Raw genomic sequence first — 24,915 nt, forward strand, 5'->3', positions numbered from 1 at the left:
CATGTTCTTTCCCAGACGAGGTCGTCCAGGCAGCGGCGACGCGGAGCCCGTTATAGCTCCAGATATCCACTGGGCATTTTTCTTCCATCCTTTTGTGTGGGTGTGCATGTTTCCTCACATGCCCATTAATGTCAGCGTCTTAGCAATGGTTTATAAGGGTCTTTGTGCCGTTACGTTCTCCCCTCCGTCATGAATATTTATCAGGTCGGGTTCGTGGAGTTTAAGTGTTGCGGGGGATCTTCCACTGTATATTCCTGACCCGGTTCTGTCGGAGCAGATCCCAAATGCCTGAGAACATACCATACAGTGAGCTTCAGAAAGCATGTGAGGAGGACAAAAAGAGCATTACCACCGTTTCCAAGGATATATGAGCCTGTTAATGGGCAGCTTTGTCTGTTCCTGTAAAATAGATTTTTTTCTAAATCAAGACCGTGATGTAGAAGAACAGTCAGCAGAATGTTTGGGTTGGTTTTATGTCACAGCAGAACTATTATGAACAGTAGTTTGGGAGATTTGATCCGCTTTCTCTGGTCTCTCACCCACTTTTCCGGAACCATATCATGGTCAACGATATGGTGCCTAATCACACAGGCGGTACAAAAATTGAAAATTATAGGATGAAAATTGATCCCGATCTGTCCCAAACGTCCCTGCGGTCTTCCGCAGCCTTTCCTCACCCGTCCACCAGTTCTCCTTACGATCCTTGCTGTAGTTTTTCTGTAGTTTCTTCATTACTTCGTGTGGCGGAGCTGCAGGTGAGTATCAGATTCATCAATACTGGTGCCTCTTGTCACATCCGGGTCTGTGTGAACGATCCTGCCTGTGCCCTTTAGGAAATCCACAGATATTTGATTAGAAGAGCGACTGCCGAGTATATCGGAACGGCTGTTATCAGCGGTATCACACTCGAATCCTGCCGGCCTCAGAGGTCATCGGCAGACCTGGATTCCGAGATGGAATCGGTGAATTTGGAATTGAGGCTGACGGGCGAGGGAGATCAGGCCCGCGGGATCGGTTTCCTGGTATCCCTCTGTCCTCTCACTGCGCAGCGTTCCTCTGGGCGGGGACACCTCATCGGGGATGCTTCTCTGTCAGGCATTAAATCAATACACTCTGTCTCCTGCAGTGTCTTTTAATACAGTTCTGCACATTTCTACTCAGTTGCCGCAATAATAAAGGAAGTACCGGCTGTTTACGCTGCAGCTCCGGCTCGGGTCATTAAAAATGTAACGCCGTCTTAGACAGGAACTTTGTATCGTTTTTATAAGCATTTAATCTCGTGGCTTCTCGGCGGCAGACCAGAGGCCTTAATCTTCAAGAGGAATGTTAAATTGCAGCTTATCGGAAAACATTGTGTTGTTAAATTTCCCGTTGAATAATTTAGATGGCCTGAAAACCATCCAGGAACCGTCTAGGGAAAAAACCTACGTGTCTGGTAGGTCCTGAACTTTTCAAGAATGCATTTGTGTAAACACAGCAATGATTCTGCAGCGTGATGCCGATGGCTCCTCAGCGGGGGGACTGATATCTCTGGCTTATCTCGATTTTGCTGCACTCGGAAACGTCGCTGCGATGCTCCAATCTGATCGGGCAGAACCCTAGAGGAGAGGAAGTGGCCAAGAACGTGCCTGCGTCTCCATACATGCGTCTGACAGCTTGAAGCAGAAGAACAACAAATGAATTCTGACAACATGGTGTCCTAAAACCTAAAGGAGTCCAAACCACATGTGGCTGTGCAGATGATCACTGACCGAGGTGCCTGAGGGAGCTGTGGTGCCTTCTTCAAACACATAACAGCAGAAGGTGCTGCATGTATAAAAGGCTTCTACCTCGTCTGAGTAATGCACAGCAAGAAATCTTCTGGATGTGATTACATTAAAGAGAGGCCGCTCTATTATTCAGCAGCTTGTTGGATCTTCTTGACCATCAGATCTTGTTTTATTCATACGAAAGAAATGTGGTTTGGAAAAAGTGGTCCAAATTCAGAGTGATTTCTGAGATTTCTTTACTGTTTCTGCAATGACCCCCCCCCCCCATCCCCCCCAACCACCACCGCCTTCTGCTGGGGTCACCGAGAAAATGGTGCCGTCCTCTTTCCACTGAGCTCTCGAGGAAAGCACGGCTGTAGGAGATTTGACATGTCCGTCAGTTTATCAGGGCAGCTATTAAAAGCAAGAAATGGGGGGATTTACGCCCCCCTTCCGCTCGTCTAGAGGAGCGCATCACCATGGCAACCGCTCAGCATGGTCCCCATGGCTGGCAGGTGAAATCCTTCTATATCTCAAATGTCAAAGTTGCAGGAACAGAGTGAATTGACTTGCAGGCGTGGAGCCGTTTCACGTGCGTTACCACCGTTCGTGCTTTCGACCTGAATTCTGCAGGTCAAGCCGAACAAAAACAAAAACTTAGTGGCAGAACATTAGTTTTGGTCTCCAGCGTCCTGCTGTGACATTTCTAGACCTTCTGCATGTCTCTCCTGGGCAATTCTTTCTTCGCTGTTGCCTTTTTGTCATTAAAGAGGAGAAGAAGCAAAATTCCCTCCAGAATAAGTCACCAGTTGTGAAGGATGCCCTGCTGCACGTGGTTATTACTCAACTCCTTCCTCCTCTACCTATTTGCCTGTTTTGTCACACCCGACCGAGCTGCACCGCAGCTTCTCCTTCTGTCTCGGATTAGTCACCTTGCTCTCCTGTTCTCTGTTTGGTTGTCTGTTTTTAAATACAGGCGTTGACCAACATCACTGCCACAGCTGCGAGGCCCCCCCCACCCGACACCGACACGCACGGACCACCTGCCCAACACTTTGCCAACCTGCAGCACGACGGCTGAGCTCTGTCAGAACCATGTGACCTCAGAATCTGCACACATCGGATCAGCATCATTCAGGTAATCCGTCAAAAAACTGTTGTTCTTTTTTTTAGGTTGGAGTGATTAATTCGGACAACCCCCTGCCCCCATGATTTCCCCCTCCTGTGTTTTTTTAAAATAATGATTTCCTGTAATGTTTGAGGCCATTCAGTCACTTTGGGGAATTTGTTGGTTTGGTTTGTCGGCCGGTTTAAAGGCTGAAGAAACAGGAAGTGCAGCAGCCGTGAGGACAGAGTGTAGCGCTGCACAGCCAACACTTGTAAAAATACCTCGACTGCAGCCATAACGCTGCGGTTCAAGCTGTGACAGTCCAAAAAATAGACTTTGGGCATTTTAGCGGGAGTCATGAAGTGTAAATACTGTAAATGCCGATGTAAAGAGGCAGAGTTTTTTTGGCGTTTGCGTAAAAAAAAACATGGCCGTAAGGGCAAGTGGAGGCACGGGCCCCTCTATGTGCGTGTGTGTGTGTGTGTGTGTTTGTGTGTGTGTGTGAGACAGAGCAAAGCCAGATGAACCAGATACACACTGAACTTGCCTTGGAAAGACAGTCTGATGTCATATTACACAAAACGGCTACACCGGAGTCATTTCCTGTTGTATATTCCATGGATCTGGCTTCAATTCCGCAGCGTGTTTGTTCTAATAATTTGATCCCACCTCCTCTGTGTAGCAGTTGGAAAAGACACGAAGGAGAAACAGAAAACAAAGCCTCCCGTACCAAAGCGGAAGCAACGATAAAGCAACAGAGGTGGTGTTTATGTAAGAATGCGCGGCTAAGTCATTGTCCATCTGAGTGTCTGCTTGTGCCTGTATCGTATCCAGGGTCTTTTTTTTTTGTCAGGAGTGTGTGGCGGTCCTGTTCCCGTTTCCCCCCCAGAGCAGGGCTGCACAGGAAGGCTGGCTGGTTGGCTGGCGGCACCGGAAAGGAAACGGCCTCTGTCAAACGGCAGATGGAGGACAGCATGTGCTTACGCCGCAGAAACGCACACAACACACAAATGTGCTATCCTGCCGAGATTTCGCGCAAATCCGTTCTTAAAATTGTGACTCAGATGGGGGACCCAGGCGATGGAGGGTGCTTTCGCTGGTCTATGGAGGTCGTTACACAAGCAGAGACCTTTTCTCCTTCTGACCTCTGGCCTTTTGGCTCAGCGCCCCCCCCCCCCCCCCCCCCCCAAGCAGGTAAAAGCTCCGAAGCCTTTGTTTTCACTTCCACTGGAATATCAGCAGGGTTTTGTTCACAAAGGCCAAAGGAATTCGATGACGTAAGGTGGAATTACCGCCTTAAAAGAGAAAATTAGCTCCAATCCCACAAATAGGAACTAATAATGAAGAAAGAGGCTGTTTGGCACCACTGCCAAATGGATTTTCACTTAGTTCCCTGCAGCTGCTCTGCGCCTGTAGGTGTGCAGATCAGGAAGCTGTTCCTGGTCCCCCCCCCCCACTACGTTCACCGTTTGCTCTCCTGGGTTCCAGCATTTGTCTGCCGCCTGTTCAGTCTGAATGTTGCACTTCCTTTTACCACGAGGGCAGCGGGTTCTCCTCTTGGGGCGCGTTTGAACGCGCGTCACAAGGAGCACAATCGGCCGCGCGGCGGGCGGCACAACCCAGCGGCGCCTCATTTCCCGATCGGATTGGGCCCAAACGAGCGAGCGGTGCTGGCAGCACGCTCCGCGGGTCCTGAGATCCCGCGAAGGAGGATTGTGACAAACGTGTCGGGCTGGGGTTTGGGCAACACGCTGTAATTGCTGTGTTTGAGCCTCTGCGCCTCCCTCGTGGTTCTGGGCCGCGCTGTGAAAATTACAGTATTTTTCCTTGTCAGACCTGTTGTTGCTGGACTTGTGATAAGCGTCTATTATTCGGCACAACCAACGGCGACACCTCTTTGGCTGCTCGACAGTGCAAACCTCGCTCAGGTCTCTGGTGCCCTGATCCCCCTTTTTAAACACCCACGGTGGGGGGGGGGGTTGGCTTGTCTGCTGTGCGGTTTCTGCAGAGCGGCACAGACGGGCCTCCTCATCCTCGCAGCGTGGGCTCTTCACTTGTTCCTTCTGGTCCCACGTCGCCATTCCTCCTCCTCTCTTCCTCCCTCCTGCATCAAGTGGCTTTTTGTTCTCCAGCAGTGGTGCTTATCACTCGTTTCTCCACCGCTGCACCCCCACACCCTCTTGTCAGGCAATGAAAGGATATTTTAGGGATGGATTTTTCCTGTCCAGCAGAGGACCCCCCCCACACCAGGACTGTAGTTATCTGTGCCAGATAATAGAGGGTCTGTGCAACACCCACCTTGTTTTCTCCCGAGTCAGGTCCTCTCCGATGCTGGAGAAATCTCATTCCAGGTTTTCTAGAGGTGGAACAGCTCTGCGGATCGCCATGGGGACGAGCAGTGACGGCGCAGTCGCATCTGACGAATTAGGTTTCTTTGTCCCGCAGGGCTCCTCCATCGTCTGGTATTAATGTGATAAAATGAGCTTTGCGTTCTCGGGGGAGGCGTCAGGTCGGGTTTAAACTCAGCTGTCATGACTCTGCACCGTCTCGTCGCCCGCTTAGATCTTAATTTTTTGCTTGGGATTTACCCACAATTCGACAAACGCTCACCGATTTGCTGCTTATTTTTCAAGAATTCCTGTGGTCAGAAAAGCCCTGAAATGTTCTATAAACTATCTATATTTGCTTCAGAGTCCATTTTCATGGTAATTTCTAGCTACCAGAATGAAGTCTCAGTAGTTTTTAGTATTTGCGACTGTTAGAAAAGCTGCTGTTGAAAGTCCCACTTCCTGTGACCTCGATGGTGGTTTTTATTTCTCACAGCACATAAAGGCCAGATTTTTACTGCTCTAAAAAGGTTGTGCAGAGGACCAATATTGTCAGTTTGGGAGCTTGACGTTTGATGCCACTGATGGAAGTGGAAACGTCCAGACAAGGTTAAAGGGGGTAAAGCTCCTGATAGCATCGAGGGTAAATAGGGGCAAAGGTGTAGAATTGTCTGAATGACGCCGGTAATAATACCAGTTTAATTATTCCGGACAAATCCAGATCTGTGAGGTTAAATAATGCTGCCCATTAGCCTAAAACAGTTAGCCACGCTAATCCGCACACAATCCTCCTGCTGAACATTCAGCAGGAGGATTCCAGCTTCAAACGTGATCCCGTCTTCTCTCCATGTCAGAATACTGGTCATGAGAAGCGTCGCTGCGCCTCTGTTTTTTTTCCCCGTCTTGGTTTACAGGCCGTTGGCGTTACGCCGGATATCGATGCCTCTGATTCCAGCCAGTAATTGCTCTGCTGCTGAATAATTGAGTGGGGGGGGGTGAATCCCAGAGGTGTCTTGGTGGGAGAAGTGATGAATGTGTGGCCGCTCATTCCTGTCAGGTCAGGATGTGGAACTAGCCTGGGGGCTACACGTACACGTGGACAGACTGCTAGCGGAATGCTGGCATGTGTGTTTCCGTGATCCCTCCTGTGGAGCGCGTTTGGATTTCTGAGTGTTGTTTACGCCAAGCGGCCTAGCAGATTTGGGGCTGTGTGCTGTAAGATCGGCAGATCAGAAGTGACTTGGGCACCTCGTGGCAATGACTCGGTCCCGATCACGTGTCTCTCATATCGGGATAAATGGACACGTGCTGGCAAGATCGTCTTAAACGTTCGCAAATGAATGGAAAAATGTGAATTTTTGGCACATTTGCGCTAAATCTGTGGAGCGTCTGAAGCGCACCAGGTTCGTTGGGAGGCGGTGTCCGAGGCAACGGAAGCTGTGCTTTAAAAGCAGAAAGAGGAACGTGGGGGGAATCTTGGAATCACTTCTGATTGTCCGTGGGCAAAGTTATTGGATGACGTTCCCATAAGTATGTCATTCATTCCCATCCTCGTCTCCTCCTCTTTGACCCAGCTGGCCACCAGTAGGAGGGCCCCTCCACATAAGCCTGGTCCTTCTCAGGGTTTCTTCCTGTTAATAGAGGTTTTCCTGCCGCTGTTGCTTGGTCGTAGGCCCAGGCTCTTGGTTTTCCAGACGGATAAAAATCAGATGCGCGGTCGCAGTTTTTAAAGGCTTTAATGTCATAAAACAATGTCATATTCACAGTGGGAGCTGGGCTCAACTGTTAGTTATGGCTGGAATGTTTTAAAGAGGATTAACAATAATTATTTCTCATCTAATACTGTTATTCTTTGCTAATACGCAGCGGCTAAAAGCTTTTGTTTCCCAGGAGGGCCGCTCCGCCATCTATCGCACGTTCATTTCTCGGTTTGGGCTGAGATCTCCGTGGGAGATGGCGCATTTGTTGCGGTACGACACAGAAGGCTGACGCTGCAGCTCGGAGTCAGCGGATCCACAAGGTCATTACGGCTGCCGCATCTTCTCGGCACCTTGGGAATGAGGCAGGAGCTGATGAATGAGGATGCTGGAAGCGCAGGAGGGGCTGCGGAGCTAAAGTTGGACCGCGCTAAGGATCGTTCTGGGGTATCGTCGGGGGGCGGGGGAGGTAGACGATGAACTGGTTTTCTGATTTTCAGGAGAAAATCAGCAGGGCTCTTTGTTGTTTTTTTGAATGTGATTTGATGAGAATCCCACAGGTGTCAGGCTGGTGGTGACAGCGCTGCCAGCCAGGTTACCATGGGAACAGGAGAACTGATTTTAAATCAAATCATATTTTCTGCAGTGCCTTTTCTATCTTTCTTTCGAATGAATACAGAGTTACAGATGCACAGTCAGGCTTTAGTTTCTGCTAGAAATACACCTTTGTTTGGGGCAATTGTCCCTGTCTGACAGAGTAAAATGCAGCTGCACATCTGCGCCAGCCTTCCTCATGTAGGAGTGTGAATGAAGCTGGCCTTTATATAGCTTAACCCAGCATGAGTTTACACTCTACAGCTCCCTAAAGGCTAATCCAAGGACAGTCTATGCAAATAGAAAGCTTGATTGGGTCGGAACAGACTGATTTTAAGCTTTGCTCTGCCTTTATTTCCCAGGGGTCTCCTTTATATTGGACAAGCAAACACATTAAGAGTTCCTCGAGTGACTTTTGAACTGCACTTCATTAAAGTTGGCGAGCTCACAAGAGGCGCACTTGAACCCACTCAGCAATTTTACGTAATCCTGCTCATAAACAAGCCCACAAACCGTCAACAGTGTGTGAGAACGCGTGAGGTAGCAACGTACAGGTAAAGAGCAATGCGAAGCTAGCATTAGCTTAGCACTGACTAATGCTATTTACCTTTTAAATGAGGTCACCTGTTATTTACCGAGTTTTAGAAATGCCAGTCGACCAGCTTAGACTGTCAACAGCTTCAATCCTAAAACAGCTAACTTGCGGAAAGGTGTTGAAGTTGCTGGTGTTTTATTTTTTTGTTCTTAAGCCATAAAACAGGTTTCAGTCATTTAAAACCACGTTGCTCGGAGGGTAAACACACTGGTAGCGTTTTGAGGACACAGTGTACCTTGTGCCAGCTCGCTCTGTCACATTGCCCCCGCACCCACCACCCATTTTCCAAATTCCCCAGCTGATGTATTTGAAGAGACAGAGCGAGTCTGTGCCCAAAGAAACCACATTCAGTGGATGTGACAGCGCTGTCTGCAGGAAGACACAGTGGAAGGGAACGCCGTGTTTCCCGTCACGGGCAAAGACAGCCAATTCCTCCGTCTTCTAATTGTAACGAGCTCGTCCTCTCTGATGGCTCTGTTTCTGTGGCTAATTATCGAGACGGAGGCGAGCGCTGCCGGGGTGTCGTCGTGTCGCTGCCGGGTGGTTTTTCTGTCAACCAACAAAGGACAGGGACTTTCAAGGACTTGGAAAACCACAAATTGTATTCTTTCCTGCCTGGAGCGGGAAGGAAGAAGCATGTTCCCCGTTGGTAGCAACTGTTGCCGGGCGGTGCGGCGTGTGTGCAGGCCCAGCTTAGTTTATGCTGGAGGTCGCTGTCAAAGCGGCATTTGTTGAGGTTTTGTCATAGACTGTGAGCCGGGGAATGGTGACACTGATTACTCCGTTATCACGGACCGCCGTCTTAATATCGAATCCTGAGTTTCCATGTTAATGCAGAATTTGGGTTGCAGGAGAGAAAAGACGGCCTGTGGATCAATGGAGTAAATGGCATCATATGCTAACCTGCTACATCTACAGGGATGAGCAAATCCAGTCCTGGAGGGAAGGATTCCAGCCGGACTTTCTGTCCTACAGGTAGACAAAGGTTTTCTCTGGGGTTCCACTTCCCTTGGTGAAAGCAGTCTCTGTCTGGTGGGACACAAAACCCGGCTTGAATCCAGCCCCGGAGGACTGGATTTGTTCATCCGTGGAAGATTTCAAATGTTCAGACCCACGCTGATACACAGTAGCTCAGGACCGCTGAAGGGAGCGGGCGTCTAGCTCGCCGGGACAATACTTCACCCCGAGGCTACTTCTAAATGTCTCCTATCGGAAAGGAAGAACGCCCTAGAACTTCCCCCCGAGCTGACAGCTCCCATGACCTATTTTCATTATTGTCTGTGACTGGCTGCAGAATGCGACATAGAGAAAGGACAATACACAGATTAGAACAGGCACAATGTGGCGTTTGGCCGGAGTCTGACCCGAGCGAAGTGATGACTCGTGTTAATGGTCTAATATGAGGCTTGTGGCAGAGGCTGCGTGAGAGAAATGAAAATGCAGAGAGGAGGAAGTTGGACATGCTGGAGAGGTCATGGCGGTGACCCCCAGATGGGAAAAGCAGAGGATGAAGGACCCCTGGTCCCAGTTAAACCCCGCAGGGTCGAGAAATTAGCATATTTAAAGGCAACTGTAAGAGGCTGGAGCTTCTGGAGCTCATTGATAAAAGGATGGACAGCAACTCTGGGGCAGGTTTTCATCCTCATAAACAGAGCAGGATATGGTGTGTGTGTTTGGGGAGGGGGCTGTCCTTCACAAAATGTGGCTTTCCAATGTTTCCAAACAGATGCGTCACGTCATTTTCCAACATTTGAGAAAGACGAAAATATCCCAACAATCATTCACGACTTTGCTGCTGGTTCTCCAAGCGTTTTTCTTTGTTAGAAGCCCGGACCAGAGGAGGGTGGAAGGAGGTTGACCACTGCACTTCCTGCTTCAGTTCTTTTATTTTTGCACTATTTTAACCCGAGTGTGTGTGTGTGTGTGTGTGTGACCCTTCCTGTCAGCGTTCAGTCAGCTCTGTAGTTCGTCCCCAGTGATCCAAAGGAGAGTCCAGTTTGAACCTGACATTTAAGGAGGAAAAGAGGGAGGGGGGGTGCCTCTCCACTCCTCTTCTATTAGAATTCCCCCATGTCGCTCACTGTGTGTGAGGGAAGACATGTCAAAGCTTATTAATCGCTCCAGGAAGTATTATTGACCCGGACCTTCTGCAGAGTCGGTGCCACCGCCGCCTCCACATTCCTCCGGTGTCCTGCCTGGACACATCACAGGACACTGCGGCACAGCGTGGATGCTCCTGCACACAGTGTCTTCATTGACTGTCCGCTGGCGTGGGCTTCCCTTTCGCTGCAGCTGCACAGCAACACACACCTGCAGTCGCGGAGGAGGGGGGAGGAGTGGAGGCGCGCACTGCTCTGCAGGGTTAGAGCAACTCGGGGTTGATGAGATTTTCTCCTCTCTTTTTTGCGCACCTTTAGTTGGAGGAAGCCTTTCAGAATGTTCAAATAGTAGAATCGATCAGAGATGCTCCTCCATGTTGCCTCCTTTAGTGCTCTGGATAAATAAAGGAGGGTTACTCAGCCGTGACTCCTGGAAATGGATCATTGTGTGTGTGTGTGTGTGTGTGTGTGTGTGTGTGTGTGTGTGTGTGTGTGTGTGTGTGTGTGTGTGTGTGTGTGTGTGTAAGAAGAGAGAGGGAGAGAGAGATGAATAGACTCAGTTTTGTTTGACTGAACTCACTGGGAACGTGACCTTTTATTTACCCAATTCTCTTCTTTTCCCCAACTTCATTTATAGGCTTCTATCATGTTAATAAACACTGATAAATCATAAATGTAACTTCATTGAAAGATAATTGGAAATGTTCTTCATCATCCTTGTTTCTCCGTATATTGGGCGATGGTGCCGCCTTGTGGCCATGATGTGTATTACGCAGTGAGCTTTGTGACCGTATTACGAGCGTGGATTGTCCTATTGTGCCTCTCTGGACTTTTGCGTCCGTGAGCGCATTCCTGAAAGAAATCGTGCACAAATAATAATAATTAAAAAAAAAAAAAACTCAGATCTGTCAATAGCTTACGTGTTCCCCAATCTGTTCAATTACCCAGATTCCACGTTCCCATGGCGCTGGACTTTGCAAACACGTCTGCCAGTAAATCTAATATCAGCCTTTATTTTGTTTATCTGCAGACACAATGGTTCTGTTTTTGGTGGCGACCACAACAACATCCAATTCCACCGGCAACGGCAACCACACACAAGGTAAACACTTTCTCCTGATTACTGATTAGTAAGCAACTTTTCCTGCACTTACATCTGCTTGATAACAGCCTTTTGTGCAGTCTTGTTATTACTGGATGACATTGTTCTTGAGCCACCCCGAACCGTCATTTATGGCTTATTTTATGACTGTGTGTGGCGGCCCGGGTGGCTGTAACCCTTGGCCGAGTCTCCGGGCGTCCCGCCTTCGACGGCTGAAAGATGTTTATCTGTGCTCACATAATAGTGCTGAATCTAATCATTAAAGGGATGTGACCACAACATTAGACATGGGGTGTGAAGCTTTCGTTTTCTTTACCGGCTCAAATCATTTTTACACATGCAGTGTGCCAATGACCTTGCCCCCCCTCCCCTCTGTCTTCCTGCTTCTTTGTCGACGGCGCCCCCTGACCCCTGGGCTCTGCCTCTCCTTCCTCCTTAGAAGACGTTACGTCCAAAGGCAAACACGTCCTCCCCACTGTGCTGGTTCTGTCCCTGCTGCTGCTGATCATCGCGCTGCTAGCCTGGTACTTCCTCAGGTAAACGCGCCCGTCCACCGCACCTCCTGGACGACTGGACGCGAGCCAGTCGGGGTGGGGGGGGGGGGGGTGAGGGTGTGTGTGTGTGGGGGGGCAGAGCTCAGGGTGACAAACACTTCCTCCTTTAGTCACCGAGGCGGAGCCCGGTGAGGAAGTTGTGCAAGTTCACTCCCTCTCGTGCTCAGTGAGAACAGACAGTCGGGCTGCAGCAGTGACTCAAAACAGAAGACAGCGAGGAGCGAACCAGCACATTTCGACGGCAATCTAGACCTTCCTCGACGTCAGCTAATGAAAAGGAATACTTTCTCCAGTTTTATATGGTAGGGCAGATGAGCCGTTGCTGTATCTCCGCCATTTCAGGGGCGTTGAGTAGGCGAGAACTTGTCTAACTGTCCCACCGTTCGACTGCTTCGTGAGACTGCGCTCGCGGTTGTGCCTGTTAAATTGTCTTTTGTCGCTCACAGGCGGAAAAACCAGAGAAAAGCAGTTGTCACAGCCGTCGACAAGAAGGTGCCGAATGGAATCTTAGAAGAACAAGGTAACTGTCACAGTCGAGATGGATTGTAGTTGGCTGTGTGGGTGAAGAACTTCACAAGAATCTGAGAAATACCTCAGAGACAGAAGGTGTAAAGGCAAGAGTGGATGTCTGTCGCTAACTTTGACTCAAGTGCCGCTGTGCTTCTTGTGGGCAATGCAGAGAGAGTAATAGGATAGTTATTACCTTAATTTATAGCACAACGACGCAGCATGCATCAGCATGATGCTGCTGCAGAGGACAGAGCGCATCGCTCAGCAATAAGTAGAAGGAAATGTAATAAATGTTCTTTCCTAAAAGGGGCAGAGTGGTGGTATCGTTTTCCAAAAATGACTGTTTCATGTGTGTTGTGTTTTAGAGTTTGGACACTCTACCGACTCTTTATTCGACATTGTCCCACCAGGTCAGGTACACGTGGGCGGCGTCGTTAAAATGAATTGATGACTAACACTTTTCCGAGTTCTGGGGTCGCTAACCAGATGTTTGAGGTGAATGCGAGGGTCTCTGTCTGTGCAGGGTGCGTCTACGTGGGCCCGCTAACCGCCTGTCGAAGTTTCATTATTTCCGAACGCTGACATTCTTTGATTTTTAATGTGTGGGGAGACATTTGGCACTTTGAGCGAAGGTCCAGCGTGTTTTCAGAGAACTTTTCACGTGGAGTAGTGTTAGCGCGCCGACTGCTGATGCCTTTCGATATTCAGGAGGACCTTTTTAATGCTAAAAAGCAGCCAATCAGAAGCGCTGACCAAACCCAATCTGTTTCACTCTTATTCTTGAGTCTCCCGCCGCCGTGACCAACCCGTGCCTCTCCCCACAGATCAACAGACGGTGGTCCTTCTGCCCAGATCCTCTTCGGCCCCTAAGACCTACCTGCCCATCCCCGTGGACCACCTGGAGGAGGAGTACAGGCTTCGCTCGGCAGACGATGGGAAGCTTTTTAGGGAGGAGTACAATGTAAGAAGCCCCAGGCGTCCGGGATTCGAACTCATTGCACCGACATCACGAGCACGTACGCGCGATTCTAAAGAAAAGGCTGCTGCCTGACAACCCACTTGTATGTTCCTTCGAACTGGGGAAGGTACTGCAGACGTGTCACATTGCGCATGACACAGGCGTCCCTCAGAAATACCCTCCTGGCTATTTGAGTCCGAATGCGGATCTGAGATGTAGCAAAGTCGGTGACTCACATCTGCATGTCAGATTCTGAGGCGAATAGAGGAAGCTCTCCGCGCTTTAATTTTTCACCTGACCTCAGATTCGGCTGCGTTTTCAGCAGGATTGTTGCCTTATTTTGTAGTTCCTGCCAGGAGGCAATGCCAGCGGGACGTACGAGGCGGCGAACAAGGATGACAACAAGGAGAAGAACAGATACCCCAACATCCTTCCCTGTGAGTGCACGTTGTGTTCAGGAGGAACTGGGTTTCCTGTGCTTACCCTTTCGGTTTCTCTTTATTCTGTTATGGCTCATTGAAAGTAGCTTCATGTTCTTGATGCACAAGAGGGCAACTAGGTGTGTTTCTGTCGCCATCAGATGATCATTCCAGGGTGGTGCTGACTCAGCTGGATGGAAACCCCTGTTCCGACTATGTGAACGCCTCGTACATCGACGTGAGTCGCCATAGCGTGACTCTCTTCTCCTTTCTGGTTCTTTTATTAAAGACTAAAATCTGCTTTCCTTGCAGGGTTTCACTGAAAAGAACAAATTCATCGCAGCACAAGGTGAGAACGCGCGCTCGGACGCACGCAACCGAGCGAGGCCCGGATTCTTCTTACACCCATCTGCTTTCACAGGCCCAAAAGAAGAGACGGCAGCGGATTTCTGGAGGATGATATGGGAGCAGAAAGTAGCAACCATTGTCATGCTGACGAATCTGAAAGAAAGGAAGGAAGTGAGTGATTAAAGTGTTAAATGCCCGCTGCTTCACACACCCTCTACAGAGAATAATGAAGCGTCGCAAAAAATAAAAATAGAGCCTGACTGAGCAACGCTGTTTTAATCTGAGTTTGCAGTTTGAGTCTCTCGATGTGCAATAATCACCCGGTCTTAATATAAGCCGAGGGAGAGATCGAGGGAGAGATCGACGCGCAGAGATCCATCGAAGACTTAAATCAGTGTGAAAGGCTGAAACCAAAGGCTGGTTAATGCGTTAAAGCCGCCCAGTCGGCGCAGTAATCCCCTAGCAACAAGGGTGCTGGGGTTTTACCTCTTGCTGATCTGCACCTGCTTCCAGTCAAACGGACCCAAAGAAAAACCTGAATACGTTACAGGAGAACATCAGCTTTTAATGCAGGTAATCAGCTGAAGGCTGTGTCTGTGGTGCAGGACAAGTGTTACCAGTACTGGCCCGATCAGGGCTGCTGGATGTACGGGAACGTGAGGGTGGCGGTCGAAGACTTCACCGTCCTTGTGGATTACACCATACGCAAGTTCTGCATCCAATATGTGAGTGTTTCTACCGATGTTTGGGGACTAGACTGTCCTGGTGCCGAGGAGCTGCATCCGTAAATGTGGCGCTTTTGTTCCCAGCAAGCCAGCGATGCCTCCAAGACCCCCAGACCGGTCACCCAGCTCCACTTCACCAGCTGGCCTGACTTCGGAGTGCCGTTCTCGCCCATCGGAATGTTGAAGTTCCTCAAAAAGGTCAAGGCCATCAATCCCCCCTTCTCCGGGCCCGTCGTGGTCCACTGCAGGTACTGACGCTTCTAAACCCTCCGCTTGTTTCCCGGCACGTGATCCTGATCAGGGTTTTTCCGAAACACTGGCTTTGTCTTGTGTAACGACGAGAACTGGCGTCTCTTTGTTTCGCCACTGTTGACGACGGACGAGCAACCGTCAGCTGAGCGCCGCGCGTCCTTGATTTGGTTATTGTGCGTCCTCGCAGCGCCGGCGTTGGCAGGACGGGGACCTTCATTGTGATAGACGCCATGATCGAAATGATGCACGCGGAGCAGAAGGTAGACGTGTTCGGGTTCGTCTCGAAGATCCGCGAGCAGCGCTCGCAGCTCGTCCAGACAGACGTGAGTCGGACGACCCCCCCCGACGTGTCTCCCCGTGTCCAGACTGGAACTAAAGCCTGTGTTCTGACCTCAGATTCAGTACTCGTTCATCTACCAGGCCCTGCTTGAATACTACCTCTATGGAGACACCGAGCTGGACGTGTCGTCTCTCGAAGGACACCTGCACAAACTGCACAACACCTTCGTGGACGGCGATCGGGTCGGCCTGGAAGAAGAGTTCAAGGTGCAGAAAGAAGTCCAAATCTCATTAGTCACCTTTCCTAAACCTATTTTAAACCCTTTTGCGTGTGCTCGTTCGATTATTACCCAGAAACTGACCAACATGCGTATAATGAAGGAGAACATGAGGATGGGGAACCTTCCGGCCAACATGAAGAAGAACAGAGTTCTGCAAATTATTCCCTGTAAGAAAGAAGCAGACGTGTGAGAGGAGAGTGTAATGGATCCCCCCAGTTGACCGCTTGATTTCCTTTTTAGATGACTTCAACAGAGTCATTCTGTCCATGAGACGGGGCCAGGAGTTCACCGACTACGTCAACGCGTCTTTCATCGACGTAAGCAGGTTTCTGGAGAAGCCGTGTTGACATTGTTGCGCAGACGGAGCTAACAGAGTGTGTTTGCTCAGGGCTACAGACAGAAGGACTACTACATCGCCACTCAGGGCCCTCTCCCCCACACCGTGGACGACTTCTGGAGGATGGTGTGGGAATGGAAGTGTCACTCCATCGTCATGCTCACGCAGCTCCAGGAGAGGGAGCAGGTGAGCAGCCAAGCAGCCAACGTGACAATCGTCTCCGAATATCTCGGCGTTTAATATCGTGTTCTGGTGTCACAGGACAAATGCTGCCAGTACTGGCCCGCAGAGGACTCCGTTGCCTACGGGGACTACAAGGTGGAGCTGAAAGGAGACACTTTGTGCGACACGTTCAGTCTACGAGACTTGGTACTGACGTTTGTGCCGGTAAGAACATTCACTGCACCACTTTTATAGAGAAGGCTGACCTCATCGTTATTTTCTGATCACACACGTTCCCCTGCAACATGACGTGGAGAGGGAGGTCTCTAGCCTTTCACCCAGTCTCGGCACAAGCCAAAAGCATCAAAGCACCATAAAAAGGCTTCAAAGACTTGGTCCCAGTGTGACTTTTCCTGTGCAGCGGTGCAGGTCCACACAAACACGCCACATCGTAATTAATCAGGTGTCACCTTAGAAATGAATCATTTCTGCTTTTTCTTTTGACCTAAATGACAAATGTCAGAAATAACTACAGAGTCTATCCAGTTAAAGCAGCAAATATGGTCAAAACTATCTTTTAACCTGACTGTAAAGCATTAGTGGCACTAAGGCACCTTAATTTTCTGGAAGGATCCTGCCCGAGTGTATAAACCGCTCCGCTGCAGAGGGAATCCACTGGGCAGGAGCGTCTGTAAGAAGACTGATTTGAAGCCTCTTGTCTGCTGTATTCCATTAAATTCGAACCGCAACATCTCCCAGAGGCTCTCAGATTACAGACTCTCTCCTCACGTTGAGTCTTGAGAGACATGATCTCATCTTTCCGCCCGTTTTTTCCCCCCAAAGGAGAAGCAGACGAGGGTGATCAGACACTTCCACTTCCACGGCTGGCCGGAGGTGGGCATTCCCTCCGAGGGGAAAGGTATGATCGACATCATCGCCTCAGTTCAACGACAGCAGCAGCAGTCTGGGAACCATCCCATTGTTGTACACTGCAGGTAACTGGGCAGACGTTCCCTCTGCGCTGGGCTTGTACTGGGCCCTTTCTGAAACCTTCCTTTGCTTCTGCCTTGTAGTGCTGGTGCAGGTCGGACAGGTACGTTCATCGCACTGAGCAATATTCTGGAGCGGGTCAAGGCAGAAGGGCTGTTGGACGTGTTCCAAACTGTAAAAAGTTTACGCATGCAGAGGCCTCACATGGTCCAAACTGTGGTAAGCATCTTCGGTCCCCATCCAAGCTGGTCTTGAGTGCTTGAGTCGGGGGGGTTCTGGGGTCCTTGGGTTTGTCTGGAACGCTGGGTAAGGACGCGCTCAGGACAAATCAATTGGGGTTCAATTGTGGGGAATATTCCGCCTAAAATGGAAGCAGATGACAGATTACGGGAGGTGACATCATTATTTTAGAAGCCAGCTCCGGGAACGACGACACTGAGGGACGGATGCTGCTTATCCGCTGCCCTGGGAATTACTGGCGCATGTGGTCTGACTCATGGTGCCAAGAGTTGGGCCGTTCTCTTTAGCACCAGTGCGTCTGAATGGCGGTCAGTGTTGCGTTAATAGAATTTAAAGGTCAGACTGAGAGGTCACGTGATCTCTCTCCTTCTGTGGTGCCAGTGGGCAAACAGCTACATCTGGAAGGAATATTAACTTTAAAGGGAAAACAGATGAAAGAAAGGCTCCTACCAGCCGTCACAGGCCTCCTCTTTAAGGCTAAATGCTCAAGAACAACGAGTCCAGTTGCCTTTGACTCAAGCACTCAAGCTGCTTCCTAAAGAAATTGACGGAGAGCTCATGTGTCCTCTGTCTGTGTCTCACAGGAACAGTATGACTTCTGCTACAGGGTGGTACAAGATTTTGTTGACATTTTCTCCGACTATGCCAACTTTAAATGAGGAGCTTTGCCTTAAAAGACAAAAACACCCTTTTTAATGTTTTTCTAAAGCCGGTTTGTTTGTTCTGTCTCTCTTTAACGCCGTCAAAAATCTATTTTGCTATGCACTTGTCCTAACATGAACTTATATTTCCCCTTTATTGTAAAATATGTCCGTGAATGAAAATTGTAAATGAGAAAAGTTAGATTATTAATGTATATTTCACGTCATGTATTATAACTATGTTGCCATGAAGTGTTTAAGTCTCTTATTTCAGTTTTATTGTATAATACTGTATTTTAAATGTTTAAGTGTTATTTTGTTTTTTTTAATGTTGCAGTAAATGTATTTATGTACTTGCCGATGACATTCCATCTCGAGTCGGGAGAATTTAATGGAAATGTCGCTAAAACCTTGGAGCTTTCCTTTGTTCACGACTTCAGCCTAAAACGAGAACCTATTTTTTATGCTACGCTCCCATCAAACCTTTCAAAGGTTCAGCCATAATGCGGAGAAGCAGACGCCGAGGAGCTGATTTTTGTACCTCAGAAAAAAACTAGTGGTATGCAAAGCATTTAACATGGATGTAACGTTACTACAGCCTGCCTTCTATCAAACGACTGCACATTAAACAAGCACAAAGCGAAGCCTGTAGCCAAGAACACATGTACACATGCTCTTCAGCAGTCTCACAAAGTAGAGGAAAGAGTGGTATTGAAGCTACAACTTTCAATGCGTCGACAGGAAACCAATGTGGTGATTTAGTGCCTGCTTGATTCTAGAATAATAACCACAATTGCTTTTTGACACGTGGGTTTGCTTGCTCAGAGTTATCCGGGGGTCAGTTTATTCAAGAACAATGTCTGAGTGTGGAAGCCTCTGCCTGGTACAGAAAGCTCTGCTTAATTATGGGCTGCGTGTGCTGTAAATATGTTTTGTGCGCAAACGTTACAATGGCGATCGCTCCGTACGTAAGGTGAGACGACAAAACCAACCCGAGTCTGTTTATTTGTGGCCGCGTTTCTGTCCCTACCGTCTTTTTGAGAAGGTTAAGGGAGGTCTGTAGGGACAACAGCTCTTCACCCTGCTCTCTCTCTCTGTCTCTCTCTAGCTCTCTCTCTCACGCTCTCTCTGTGGGTGGCTCTTCCCTTTTTGGATTCTCTTTCTTTGAAATTCAACCTGCAATATTAAATTCATTTTAAAAATGCTTTGGGCCTGAGTGGAGGTTTGTCTTTAGTAGCGGGTGTTTTTAGCGCCAGTGCGAATTCATTTTACAGTGAACATTTCTGCAAACACCAAACACAAATATAGAAAATGCATTTAAGGTGATATTTAACTGAGATATTGAGTTTTTTTCAAGCTTCACTGAAACTGCATTACAGGCCCATTAAAGCGTGAACCTGATCATTTAATATTTTTTTAGAATATAAATGAGCTCTTTCATTCGTTAATGTTTAAACTTCGTTTGGTCTCAGACAGAGATGGTTTAATCAGCACATTCTAACCTTTAATATCACGTTTCTCGAAGAGTGACAAAGATCTGACCTGTGCAATTGCACAACGTCACCAGTAGGTGGCGGTAAGTACAAATCAGACGAAAAAGGTCAAAAGAAAAACAACTAATAATTCAATGACTGATCAAATATAATTATCATTAATACCTTCTTCTGAAACGAAGTGTAACATATACAGTAGTTGTTTCATGTTTGATCTTTTTGAGGGGGGGAAACCTTTATCAGGTGAAGTGATGACTTGTAGTGAAGTGAAAGACTTGTAAACTGACACCAGGGGTTGACAGTTGTTTTTTCCAGATCTATTTATGAGCAAATGTCTTCAACTTAGTCGTAAACAACATGTGAATAGCTACATACTAATTGAAATGGAGATAAATAAACTTCCCTTTTAGTTAGTAAAATCACATAAAATCAAAAAATTAGACTCACGGATGTATTTTTACATTCAATTTGATTTTTTTTTGATTTTTTTTAAGTAAAAGCTGTCAAGAATTTAATGGAGCTTAAAAAACAAAAAACAGTCCCAAAAGGTTTATAAGAGTTTATTTTTTGCTATTTATCTTTATCTTTCGTTTTCCTCTTCCTCAAAGGTTTTGGTTGAACAACTTCTTCTGAGTCTGTAGTCGAACCTCCGGGTGGTTTGGTTGGATCTTTATCACCTTTTCTTGGTCTTATCCTTTTTCTCCTTCCCGTCAGAGGTGCTTTACCTGAAGCTTCTCGGCTCTCTTTGCTTGGCGCTGTAGCTTGAAGCTGGGATTCCTTTCCTTTTTCCTTCAGCAAACGTTTCCCAGAAGGACCGGGAACAGGTTCCTCACTGGGAGAACGTCCAAGCTGAGCTGGTCTTTGTGTCATTCTTCTGGTTTTCAGCAGACTAAGAGTCTCCTCTTCAGCATCTTTACGCGTCCCTTCCCTTCCGGGCCATTTCCCATGTAATCTCTTCCTACCAGCTAATGTCCTTCTTGTCCTTGAGCGACTTTGACCTGGACGTTTCTGCGTCCTTAGGAGATGATGATGTTCGTCCCCGGAGGAAGAATCCAGAGGTTGGCCCGCAGCTTTATCGTACTTTTTTTTCCTCCTCTTCCTCCTCCTGGGTGTTTGAGGCTGATTTTCACCAGAGTCTTCAACAGAGGCGCTGACATGTCCCAGAGGACCGTCTTTCTCCTCCGTGTCCGATGTTCTATTGGCTGTTTCGGTGCCTGTTTCAGCCGCGTTGCTGCGCTCGGCGTCATTTTGGACCGAGACTTCGGGCCGATTTGGGGCCCTCACCGTATAGGAGGGTCCGGTGCTATTAAATTGTTGTATACCAAAGGCGACTCTAGTCTTTCATCGGCAAATTCTGTCTGCAGAATCAGTCGCATCAGGTTGAGAACCATCACATCTCGGCTGTTTTCGCCGCGCGGAAAATTACGCAGCGTAATAACGATGACTGAGAGACAGAACCAGGAGTTTGTCAGCAGACTTTGCATAATTAGCAACATTAAAAAGATGATTCCCAAGCCTTCTGGAATACTCACAATTTCTGCCGTGCTGGATTCCATCTCCTGAGTCTGCCATTATTAACAAAAAACATTTGCAAAACCATTTATCCAGTTTCCCCTTAACGAAGAGGTTGTGCGCTTTGATCAGCTTTAAATATCAAAGCTGTAAAAATGAACTCGGGATTTAGAGCTACTAAAAGCAGATGCAAGCTACAATAACATAAAACTGAACATAGCCAGCGGATATTGTCTCTACGTTCAGACAATTCTACCTCTGGTTCACGTTGTTGGCAAAAGATCAAAAACATTCGCATCTTGTCTTTGATGCGCAGATACAGATGCGGAAATCCGTCGTTTTGGCCAATTAATACACAACTTATGTACGTTTATCTAATAAAATACACATATTGTTAAGAGAAAATAAATGTAAGGCTCTTAATCCCTAATTAGGGAGCCATTTTACCCTATTTAGCGCACCTATTTAGTGTGTGTGTGTTTTACTAAGGGCATGTTTACAGGATTTTCGTGGTAATTGGTTAAAAGTCCTATAAAAATTACAGAGAAGACTACAAGAATAGATGGAGAGGGAGATCTTCTCTGGTTACTAAGGTCAGACGGGATCAAGAGTCACCTCCTGCAAGTTTAACTGACAAGGCCGAAGGTCAGGTGCACGCATGTGTCTGCGTGTGTGTGTGTGTGTGTGTGTGTGTGTGGGTGTGGGGGTATTAAAAGGAGCGAATACCAAACATCAGTTCATCTTCTGCTCTGAACACTGACATGGCGCTGCAGAGGTGAGCTCAAGGATGATTTCCCCGGTGACCTTTTCGTGATTTCCGACGGAATGGCGGCGTTTCGGCACGGGCCTGCTGTTCTCTGGAAGCTTCACGAGACAAAAAGAAAAGCTCCGCTGTTCATCCGTGAAATGTGAAGAGAATCTGTCGTAAATTAATCGAAATTTTACGGTCAAAATACACTTAAATGGAAAAGAAACGTTGGTGTTGAGGTTGATTTCATTTTTTTTGCTTCACCTCATTTAACCGACGCTGATTTTTAAGCCCGGTTGGATCCGATCCTTCAGACCAGACTCAGTGTTTGTTTCTCTCCAGTGGCGACAGATCAGAGCCAATCAGCTCCGAGGGTGAAGAGGAGACGGCGGTGAGATTTAAAATCCTCATCCTGGCTCGTGCCATGTGTGTTTTCCTCTGTGGTGTCCTAAACAGACGTCAGATGCCTTGACCTCTGTGTTTACGTGATCGGACCTTAATCGAATGAATCCACCCACATGTGGGTCCGAGTCCACGTGGCCTTCTGAGCATGACCCGTCTTGTTTGTTGACCAATGCAGCGACACCAGAGAAGGTCGTGTTTGACACTAAAGAGAGGCTGCTAATAAAGATTTAACGCAGACCCAAAGTCAGAGGTCAGCTGCTGGGTCTGTATTTCTGTTCTGGGTCGCTGTGAGGCCCTCGTTAAACCTCTAAATAAAGTTTTAGGAGTCATAAATGTGGTTTTTTTTCTTCCAGTGATTAAACTGAGCGAACTCACTGTCAGGTAGAGGACATAATGTTCAATCTGCTGATTATTACGTAGCCATAACAGGAAAAAGACGGACAGGATGTCCTTAATCCTTCATGAAGACAAGGTTCATGTGTGTCATCAGCAGGGAGGCAGCGGTGGCTACGAGTTGTCCGTTTCCCAAGAGAAACAGGACACACGGAGCGGCGAACACGCCAACTTCAGCCATCCCAGCAGCCTCAGGGTGAGAAGACTTAAGCATTGGTTAGCTTCATTTTCACCCTAAACTTTTTTTTCATCCATAGCAAACTAATCTGTACACACTTGTGTCTTGTTCTGGTCCTTGATGCTCCATTACTACAGTAACGGAGTACATCTGTATTCGCTGATAAGCACATTGATTTGCTTAAAAGGGTTTTGCCTTGTTCTGGTTCAGACCGATAAAGCAGGTCGGGTGATCCTGGAGACTACTTCGGACCTCCAGAACCTCCTCATCCTGCGACAGAGCAAACGAGAGCAGAAATGTGCAGTCAGGAGGGCCGCTGCGCCCCCTGTTGTCCACACTGCGGTAATACACGACACGCGGCGACGTTACAGCGCAGCTCGGTGGTCATGTGATCAGTGACGTGATCGTTCCGCAGCCTTATTACGTGGATGAGGAGGACTTCTGGAAGGCGTGTGACCGGAACGACCTGCTGGTGATCAATAGGTACCTGAGCACGGGCGGGGATGTGGATGCCTGTGATGCGGTGAGTCCGGAAGCTGTCACCACACTCTGATGATGCTCTGGTCAATATCTTTCATGTGTCCGTGTGTCCGTGTGTGTGCGTGTGTGTGTGTGTGTTCAGTTTGAACGTACTGGTCTGCACAGAGCGTGCTCACATGGCAACACCGGAGCCGTCGCCAGACTGATCGAGGCGGGTGCAAACATCAACAGCAGAGACAAGGTCAACTCCCAGTTGTCTTATCATACATTAATGGTTTGACTTGGACATCTGAGCCTCCTGTTTTGGGTCCTTCCAGCTGTGGTCCACCTGTGTCCATGCGGCCTGTCGAGGAGGACATCTGTCCGTTCTGCAACTGCTGCTGGACCACGGAGCGGACATCACTGCAGCTGACAAGGTACTCCCCATATTATCAGGGCTACGAATATCAGGTCCTGACACCTGCGGTGACATAAACTACACTTAAAGGTCCATTTTGGGTTGTAAACTCATTCCTGTTACCTAAGGAGATAACCCAGAGTTATCACCCTGACCTTGTCTCGTCATTGGTTACTCATCTTCACTTATCTCAGCATCAGTGTGAAAGGCTTCTCTCTACTCGTGCTTTTCCAGGTGAGCCTCGGTGAGCGGTGTGATACCCACCCGACCTCTGCCCCCTCCTCACGTTAAAGCACCACAATTACATGTGTCACGCATTTCCTGCCCTATGTCTGTTCTCCTGGACCTGCATCATAACTCCCATCTGATTCTGTTTGTTCCACCGCGTCCAGCTGAAGAGCAGCCCTCTTCATGTTTCTGTGAGGACCGGACACCTCCGCTGTGTTGAGTTCCTGATCCACAACGGGGCCTCTGTCAACACGCAGGACCGAGTGAGTGTAAACGCAACCCCGATGACGAGGGTTTCACCCGTGTTCAACAGGATGGTTGTGTTTAGGAGGGAGACACTCCTCTGCACGATGCGGTTCGACAAAGCAGATTAAAGATCATCCAGCTGCTGTTGCTGCACGGAGCCGACACGCGCGTGACCAACCAGGTACTCCAGGGCCGGCGGGTTCAGGAGCGGCTCCTCCAGAGTAAAGCCTCTCTTTTGTCATAAAATCCGGCCCTTGCATCTTTCTCTCAGGAGGGTCGTCGCCCCCTCGATGATGTTCTGGAGTGGCAGAATGAAACGAAGACGCTGCTGGATGAGCAGGCTGACAGGAAGTGATGTCACAGCAGTTCTGGATTACAGCTTGACTAACCTCTGGTCAACTATTTCATCCATCCTTAGTTTCCTCTTTGATTTCCCACCTCCTGCTTAATAAAAGTTCTACATGATGAAAACAAGAGTTATTTAAAGCACTTTTTTCATTAATATTGTTAATTAGATTAAATACAATTCACGTTATCTGTAGATTAAGGCTATACATTTTTTAAAGTACCCATTTTAGTATATGTAAGGAAGTATATTTATGTTAAGTGTTCTCAGGACATCCTGAAGTCACCTCATGGATTGTGGCACTGCTACTCACATTTAATTTTCTCTGATTTGATTTATTCTATATCACAGGCATACCTCAAATCAAAACAAACCATGGTGGTCAAACGGGGTTTCTAATGTAGTCGCAGTATTTGTGACGGACATAAAGTTATAACATGAATGGACAGAGTGTAGTGTGTAGTTACAGCGACTGTCCACAAGGGGCACCAAAATCGCGGCATTGGCTGTCATCAAAATTGGC

The 24,915-nt window shown here is 48.1% G+C and overlaps 2 protein-coding genes and 1 long non-coding RNA gene across 12 annotated transcripts in view; 2 read left to right on the forward strand and 1 right to left on the reverse strand.

The window, feature by feature from the left end:
* Positions 1–19,170, forward strand: part of ptprea (protein tyrosine phosphatase receptor type Ea) — a 30,242-nt gene extending 11,072 nt beyond the window's left edge. Inside the window, exons 2-22 of one of the 6 annotated variants that reach the window (XM_057025297.1) lie at positions 2,725–2,886; positions 11,199–11,270; positions 11,710–11,806; positions 12,271–12,344; positions 12,700–12,744; positions 13,159–13,295; positions 13,639–13,729; positions 13,873–13,949; positions 14,024–14,060; positions 14,133–14,230; positions 14,665–14,784; positions 14,869–15,032; positions 15,224–15,359; positions 15,433–15,582; positions 15,670–15,763; positions 15,837–15,913; positions 15,985–16,119; positions 16,195–16,320; positions 16,939–17,090; positions 17,169–17,304; positions 17,910–19,170. In XM_057025297.1, the coding sequence (XP_056881277.1) occupies positions 11,204–11,270; positions 11,710–11,806; positions 12,271–12,344; positions 12,700–12,744; positions 13,159–13,295; positions 13,639–13,729; positions 13,873–13,949; positions 14,024–14,060; positions 14,133–14,230; positions 14,665–14,784; positions 14,869–15,032; positions 15,224–15,359; positions 15,433–15,582; positions 15,670–15,763; positions 15,837–15,913; positions 15,985–16,119; positions 16,195–16,320; positions 16,939–17,090; positions 17,169–17,304; positions 17,910–17,984 (2,088 nt within the window). In that variant the 5' untranslated portion in view covers positions 2,725–2,886; positions 11,199–11,203 and the 3' untranslated portion in view covers positions 17,985–19,170. Of the gene's footprint in view, positions 1–2,724; positions 2,887–11,198; positions 11,271–11,709; positions 11,807–11,935; positions 12,127–12,270; positions 12,345–12,699; positions 12,745–13,158; positions 13,296–13,638; positions 13,730–13,872; positions 13,950–14,023; positions 14,061–14,132; positions 14,231–14,664; positions 14,785–14,868; positions 15,033–15,223; positions 15,360–15,432; positions 15,583–15,669; positions 15,764–15,836; positions 15,914–15,984; positions 16,120–16,194; positions 16,321–16,938; positions 17,091–17,168; positions 17,305–17,909 lie in introns of those variants that run through there. The other 5 variants (XM_057025308.1, XM_057025327.1, XM_057025317.1 and 2 more) reach the window with 5 other exon arrangements.
* Positions 19,171–20,008: 838 nt separating this feature from the next.
* LOC130521719 (uncharacterized) lies at positions 20,009–21,132 on the reverse strand. The gene is made up of 2 exons (XR_008949423.1): positions 20,992–21,132; positions 20,009–20,903 (listed from the first exon to the last, which is right to left on the reverse strand). It is a non-coding gene; the product is annotated as an uncharacterized LOC130521719 (long non-coding RNA).
* Positions 20,897–24,368, forward strand: LOC130521670 (ankyrin repeat domain-containing protein 1-like). Of its 5 annotated transcripts, none has more exons than XR_008949410.1 (7): positions 20,897–22,713; positions 22,906–23,037; positions 23,111–23,218; positions 23,318–23,416; positions 23,493–23,591; positions 23,965–24,227; positions 24,318–24,368. XR_008949410.1 is itself a non-coding variant. In XM_057025404.1 (6 exons), the coding sequence occupies exons 1-6, from the start codon at positions 22,570–22,572 to the stop codon at positions 24,172–24,174; spliced, it is 792 nt and encodes a 263-aa protein (XP_056881384.1). In that variant the 5' UTR covers positions 20,897–22,569; the 3' UTR covers positions 24,175–24,261. The 5 variants fall into 5 exon arrangements, 2 of the variants coding, with proteins under 2 accessions (XP_056881384.1, XP_056881399.1); XR_008949412.1 differs by lacking the exon at positions 24,318–24,368 and having other exon boundaries at positions 21,805–22,713; positions 23,807–24,063; positions 24,129–24,189; XR_008949411.1 differs by lacking the exon at positions 24,318–24,368 and having other exon boundaries at positions 23,493–24,063; positions 24,129–24,189.
* The last annotated feature ends 547 nt before the right edge of the window (positions 24,369–24,915 follow it).

The sequence above is a fragment of the Takifugu flavidus genome, chromosome 1 (assembly GCF_003711565.1).
Source record: "Takifugu flavidus isolate HTHZ2018 chromosome 1, ASM371156v2, whole genome shotgun sequence".
In the NCBI taxonomy this organism is placed as follows: domain Eukaryota; kingdom Metazoa; phylum Chordata; class Actinopteri; order Tetraodontiformes; family Tetraodontidae; genus Takifugu; species Takifugu flavidus.

Coding starts and splice junctions, on each gene's coding strand:
- LOC130521670 (XM_057025404.1), top strand. CDS start 22,570: ATGTCCTTAATCCTTCATGAAGACAAGGTTCATGTGTGTCATCAGCAG. Junction 22,714..22,905: donor GCCATCCCAGCAGCCTCAGG/GTGAGAAGACTT, acceptor GTTCTGGTTCAG/ACCGATAAAGCAGGTCGGGT. Junction 23,417..23,492: donor ACATCAACAGCAGAGACAAG/GTCAACTCCCAG, acceptor GGGTCCTTCCAG/CTGTGGTCCACCTGTGTCCA.